The sequence below is a fragment of the Fukomys damarensis genome, unplaced genomic scaffold (genome assembly GCF_012274545.1).
Source record: "Fukomys damarensis isolate Sample0158 unplaced genomic scaffold, DMR_v1.0_HiC HiC_scaffold_37, whole genome shotgun sequence".
NCBI lineage: Eukaryota > Metazoa > Chordata > Mammalia > Rodentia > Bathyergidae > Fukomys > Fukomys damarensis.
Genome location: NW_022900949.1, coordinates 23120261 through 23126872, shown reverse-complemented (window position 1 = coordinate 23126872; position 6612 = coordinate 23120261). Strand labels below are relative to the sequence as shown.

The window sequence follows — 6612 nt, the reverse complement described above, 5'->3', positions numbered from 1 at the left end:
TTGTGTGTCTATATACATATATATATATATATGAATATTTTTGGAATAAAATATATGGAATTCTTGTTTTGATAGAATGTCAAGAATACTTGCATTTTATTTAAGTGGCTCTTAGATAAATACTTTAGAAAAAAGTTCACATCCTAAACTTTTTTACTCAATTCATAAGCCTATTCACATAACTACTTTTTTCACATTTAAGTACTTGACTATCTTACAAATGCATTCTATTTAGTGAGTCCTTAAATTATGAGCACAATTGCATTTTATTGTCAAAATAATTTTGCAATCAGAATTAGCCAAGAACGGTATGATTTATCTATATAGTCCTCAACAGAATTACCCTTTAAGACATTTCAGTCTTCTCTCGGCGGGTAGCAGGGAGATGATATATAGCAGATTTTTGAGACACCGTAGTGACACCAATAATGAGAATTAAATAAAGGCAGAATTTATGTATGTATGTATGTATGTATTTGCAGTACTGGGAATTAAATCTAATGTCTTTACACTGAGCTATATCTCCAGCCCTTTTTGTTTGTTTGTTTGTTTAATCTTGAGACAGGATATTGCTAAGTCACAATGTTACACAGGCTAGAACTGAACTTGTGATCTTCCTGCCTCAGCTTCCCAGAGTCCTAGGACTACAGATGTGCAGCTCCATGCCCAGCTTCGTACCAGTGGAAATTAATGAGCCAAACCAATGGAGATGACTTATCTGAATTTCTGGGGCCATTAACTGAAAGCAGTCCCTGATTTATTTTTAAAGAAGAGGAGTTTGAGCTTGTTATCCATCAGTAGTTATTGTATCTCAAATTTTTAGTAAATATTTCTAAATGAGACATGTTTTGTTTGGGCACAAATTACATCTTTAACATTACTGTGGCTGAAAAATCAGTGTGCACAAAATATATATTTGCTTATAAATATTTCACAGTTTCTTGTAAGGGAGATTACTGAGTTTCTTTTTCTCTTTTCTTTTCTTTCTTGTCTTGTCTTTAATGAGGATTGAACTCAGAGCCTCCACACTGTGGTATATTCCTAGTCCTTTTTATTTATTTATTTTTAATTTTAAAATGTTTATTTATTCTTTCATTCACTCATTCATTCGAGGTACTGGGGATTGAATCCAGAGTTTTTACATTGAGCTACATCTTCAGCTCTTTTTATTGATTTTTGAGACAGGGTCTCACTAGGTTGCTAATTTCCCCAGGCTGTGCTTGAATTTGTGATTCTCCTGTTTCAGCCTCCCAAAGTGCTGGGTTTACAGGTGTGTGCCACCAGGCCCAGCTGAGGATTACTAATTTTATGTCTGTTATGTTCGTCTATTTTTTTATTTTTTATTTTCTTATAGATGACTCAAGTTACCTGGCTATTTTGAAGTCCACAAACACTTCTAGTTTCAGTAGGATTTTTAAAATAAGGAATCTTCAGGAAAAAAATCTCGGTTCTTGATATGCATTGTTCTCTCTTGTTGCAGGAGGATACAGACCATAATTATTACATATCTCGGATATATGGTCCATCTGATACTGCCAGCCGGGATTTGTGGGTGAACATTGACCAAATGGAGAAAGACAAAGTGAAGATTCACGGAATATTGTCCAATACTCATCGGCAAGCTGCAGTAAGTGCTATGGAAACTTTGTTCCATGAATTGGCACGTATCCTTTCTGTGTGATCAGTTCTGGAGTATATTCAGTTCTGTAATTATAGTGTGCATTAATAACTGCATATCATTCATTAAAAATTAGAGAATTGTGCTGATAAACCACATTAATAGAACCAATTTTCTTATTCTATCTGATGAGTTACATATTTGATTCAAACAGAGTTTCATCTTGGATTATTCTCAGTTGTGTAACCCTTGAAACAGCTTTACAAATTATTTTCTTTGTTATCTCCCATTTGGTGTAGAATTAACGCTCTTGAGCTTGGAACAGATTTCACCAAAAACATGTGTAATTCATATAACATATGTAGACCAAATTCTGATCTTACATAAAAATATTCAATGTAGCCGGGAATTTAGCTCAGTGGTTCCATGGCCTGCTTTGCAAGCACAAGGACCCGAGTTCGATCCCCATTACAAAAAAAAAAAAAAAACAACAACAACAACAAAAAATGGACATAAAGACACCAAAGTACCAAACTGATATTTTAAGCCTGTTTCATTACTTAGTGGCTGTGTTTTCTTGAATAAGTGATTGAGCTAGTCTGAGACATTGTCTCAGCATCGCTCATAGGGCAATGAGGGGAAGGTTTGTACTGACCACACGTAACCCTGTAAGGTCACTGACATGTTGTCCTGCATGCCAGTTTGAATGTGTAAGGAATTGGCTCTTTCAGTCTGCACAGTAAACTAATGGTTTAGACATTAGTAACATCCAGGTACTGCACATGAGAGCGTTCGGTCTGGGAAACGTCAGAGACCCTCCCTGCACCCTCGTCTATTGCCCTAGAGGATCGAGCAGTGCTCCACGTGTGTGTTCCGCTTTATCACACCTTGATCTCAGAACGTGCCTGGCTTTACTTGATGTTAAATGCCACCTTCAACATTTTAAAATGTACTTTTCCTGGTATGGGTAACGGCCGTGATGCTCTTGTCAGTAAAGCCATGCCATTGTCTAGTCAGTGTGACGTAAAGGGAAAGTAAAACAGACTTAACCTCTCAATGCTGTTGTTGTTACTGATGCAAAGATAGGGCTAGGAGAGTCCATGATTGAAATTATTTAGAGAAGCATTGATTATTAATTTGATAAAAGTTTTATATACAAAAATTGGCAGTGCCTTCATTGTTCACACACACACACACACACACACACAAGTCCCTTTATTAGGGTATAAACTTGAGACAGTTAAACATAATTAATGACAGTTCACCATGAGGAGACTTTGAATTTTGAGTGTAGAGTACATATTTTTCTGTCTTTGAGAAGAAAACAAAGTAGCTTTTTCTTCTTACTGAACTCCTTCATCTCATTCTTTTTTTCCACATCCAGGCAATTCCAGCCAAGTTGACAGATTGAGAAATGAGTCACTATAAGGATTTACCGCTAATCTTCCAAAGAAGAGAAAATGAGGAAAGTTAGAGTAGGACAATGTCTCTCTGGAATTTATAGTGCCTGACAGTCTTCCCATTATATCAGCGCCTACTTGGATAAAATACACTTCATGGAAGTTTGAGTGTGGCTGTCTCCACATGGAGGCTCCAAGTCTGTAATGGCTGCTGTCAGCCATTATGTGTCATGTTGAGCCATTAAACTGTTAGCTGATCTCTTCTCCCACACTTGTCCACCCATCCTCATGTGTTTTCTGTTGTCTCCCAAAGGTGAAGCAGTGTCTGTATCCTGAACATGCCTGTTTTTCTCATAGGAATAAGGTTTAGTTGATTGTCTGGAGACTTCAGCTGTGTGATAGACTTACAAGAATTAAGATGCTGTAGAGGATCCACTTTTTCTTATTGTTAGTGTGAGAGTGACACTGTTGCTTCCAGCACCTGAGGCAGCTGGAAATGTAAATTGAAGGACTTGAACGTCAGCCATAAGTGTGTGATGCTACCTGAATTGAGTTTTAAATACATGTAATTGTTAGCCCCCTCTCTTTAGCTATTCTTTCCATTGTTTTGTGCTTTTCCATGAGAATTTAGGTTAGATTTTTAGAGGTGGAAATAGATACTCCATCTACTTTGTTGTCACTACCAACAGAAACACCACACACACACACACACACACACACACACACACACACACCCCACTGCCTGCGCACTCAGGCATACGTATGCACACACACAGGCACAGACATCACTGTATTAACAGCAGGCTTGATGATACTGCCTAGTATTTTTTTTTTTTCAGAAAAATCTGCCACTTAAACATCTTTACTTACATACATCTCCTATCTTGAAATTCACAAATGTATATACTACAGTATTTTTTTAGGTTTCCTTAAACTACATTTTTTTAAAAGTATAATTTGACCTGAGCATTCTGAACTGTGCGGAGTCATCCATAGTTGGTTATTTCCTTAGTTGGCCTCCATACCCCTTCCGTCCTGCTGGCTTCTCCCACCCATTTCCTTGCGCCTTCCTCAAAATCATATCAGGTGGTTAGAGATTAGGGGATTGTAAGACTACAGCAGTACTCTGGTGAAGGGCTTGACAACACCCATGTGTGTACTCTTGGGCACGCACACACCCCACATCCACCACCCCACAGCTACTCTTCTTTTTTGATGTTACCGAGAGGCGTAAGCACAAGGGAAACTGGCAAATGGAAAATGTGGTTCCGCTGTATTGATTAGCTTGGCTCCTGTCCTAATAGACATCATTCTCAATACAGAGATCCACAGTAATTTGGCTGGGAACATGATTTAAATGTAAGCCCTGAGGGAGAAAAGGTGAGTTTCTTACATCTTGCCCCTCACCAAAGGATGAGAATTGCATGCTGAAGGGTGTGCATTCCAACAACAAATGAGAAGAAGCAAAGCAAGGCCCAGCCTTGAAAGACCCGAGGCGGGTAGTAATCCTGCTCTGAGTTAAAAAAGGAGGTTAAATTGAGAAAGTAAGCAGATCGCTTCCCCAGAAGACTCAATTTCCCACTCCGCTTTCCTGCTGCCTCAGAACGGGTGACAGGAAGAGACGGGAGAGTATCTTACCTGGGTACGTGATTCTGTGAAGAAAAACCTCACCTCTGCTACAACTACCTGAAAACGTGGTCTGGACAGTGTCTTAGAATCTTAGATGACTACTGCAGAAAGGAGAAGAGGTGGAAATCAAGGACGAATTTTCTCCTACTCTGTCATCCCCAATAAGATCCGATCATTTCAAAGTGGAGTGGAACTTAGAAGTCGCTTCATTCCCGTGTCTGACCTGCCAAAGTATATTGACCTCTCTTTCTCTCCTCTTTTACAGTCCAAACCATAACCCTTAGTATTTATGTTGTACTCATCCATCCTGTGATCTGATTGCATGTGCTTTTACATCTCTCCATTCCCCCTCTTGTTTAAGCAACATTTCCCAAGTCATTGTGATAGAAAAAGCAGGTGCTAAAACCTAGTGTTGTAGCTGACAAATTGAAGCAAGATATATGGCTTCCTAAATAAAGGGAAGTGGAAAGCTACCATACGGCAAGCAATAAGGTACTTTATATGAAAATTATAGTTATTTGAGTATTTTGTCCTTTATTGAATGTCACATAGGTCTCGGGTTGCAAATCCAACAGTTTGTGACCATAAACCTAGAAATCAGCCCAGACCTTTTTTTTGTTGTTGTTCTATGTGGACATTTCATAGTCCACATTTCTGTGATAGTTTTTTTCTGTATTTTTTATTCATATTATTTAACTTATTGCTGGGCACAAATGTTGTTTAAATGGCCAGAGTTATGAAGTCCTCCGAAACTACAGAAGACATTCTGATTCTGACTCCCAGGAGATATCTTTGGCCGAGTTGGCGAATATTAGAAATCCCAAGACCTTGCTGCCCACTCTTACTTGCTTGGGTTCTGTCCCCTTTGCGGATCCACTTTGTAACTTGGAAGAAAGGTGTAGAAATGTCTCTCTTAGCTTCCCTTCTGCCTCATTGCTCACTTGAGAATAAAAATGAAATCATTTTGAAAAAATATGAAAGGACACTGAAAACCTTAAAAGAATTGAGGAATGTAAACATTAGGTACAGCAAATGTGTATTCCCACCCCCACAAAAAAATAGGAGAGGGATCAAGGGATAGAGGGAGGACCAAGAAAGGAAAAAAGGGATGAAAAAAATGTATTTTGTGCATGTTTCAGCTTCCCACAAGGAATTAAACATTATATACTATAAACATGTACTGATAACTAAACTAAACAAAAATGAGATTTTTTTTTTACAACCCTGTTATTTGAAGTCCCTAATTCTTACCATAAAAACTGTATATCAAAGAAAAACCAGAGACTGACAATCATTAAAGTGGTAAAAGCAGATTTTATTCCAGTTGTCCCAGTAGGGGGAAGAGAACTTAATATAGAAGTGGGCTCAATTCTGAATGGGCACATTGGCATTTTTTAGCCAAGGAGCCAGTGTATAGCCAAATACCAACAGGAAGGATGGGGAGGAAAGGAAATTCAGGCTGAACTGACGTAATAGGATTCTTGCTGCAGGAAGACCTGGGTGGTCACACACTTCCTGGAAACCCAGTCAGATATTAAAGGATTGAGGCACTGGGGGTGCAGATTTCTTGCTAAACTGATGTAACAGGTAGCAGGTTTTTGTGGGTTTTGTTGGTGGTAGTTTTTTTTTTTAATATAAAACTAGATTTGATACATTTAGGGATACAGTACAGTTACATTCATTGTTGGGATCATGTACCTCTACATGGCAAGTCTTGATTCTCATTTTTTTCCCCTTACCTCTGCCCTCCCTTCACCCCCTCCTCCCCTCCCCATCTACAAACACTTTATTTTCATCTTTTCATTCTCTCACATTTTTTTCTTTTCCCTTTTTGTTCTTCCCCTACGTATCACACCTTCCCTACACCTTTAGCTCCTTTCCTCCCATTTCTAAATGTCAGTAATCTTATTAGAATCTTATGCATTGTTGCAGAATATTCACACCAGGGAAACTATTTGGTATTTA

The 6612-nt window shown here is 38.4% G+C and overlaps 1 protein-coding gene across 2 annotated transcripts in view; it reads left to right on the top strand.

Annotated features, from left to right (window-relative positions):
- Positions 1-6612, top strand: part of Plxdc2 (plexin domain containing 2) — a 407901-nt gene that overhangs the window by 194902 nt on the left and 206387 nt on the right. For both annotated transcript variants that reach the window (XM_033759775.1, XM_019205160.2), the window contains exon 3: positions 1481-1627. In XM_033759775.1, coding sequence (XP_033615666.1) covers positions 1481-1627 — 147 coding nt within the window. The remainder of the gene's footprint in view (positions 1-1480; positions 1628-6612) is intronic.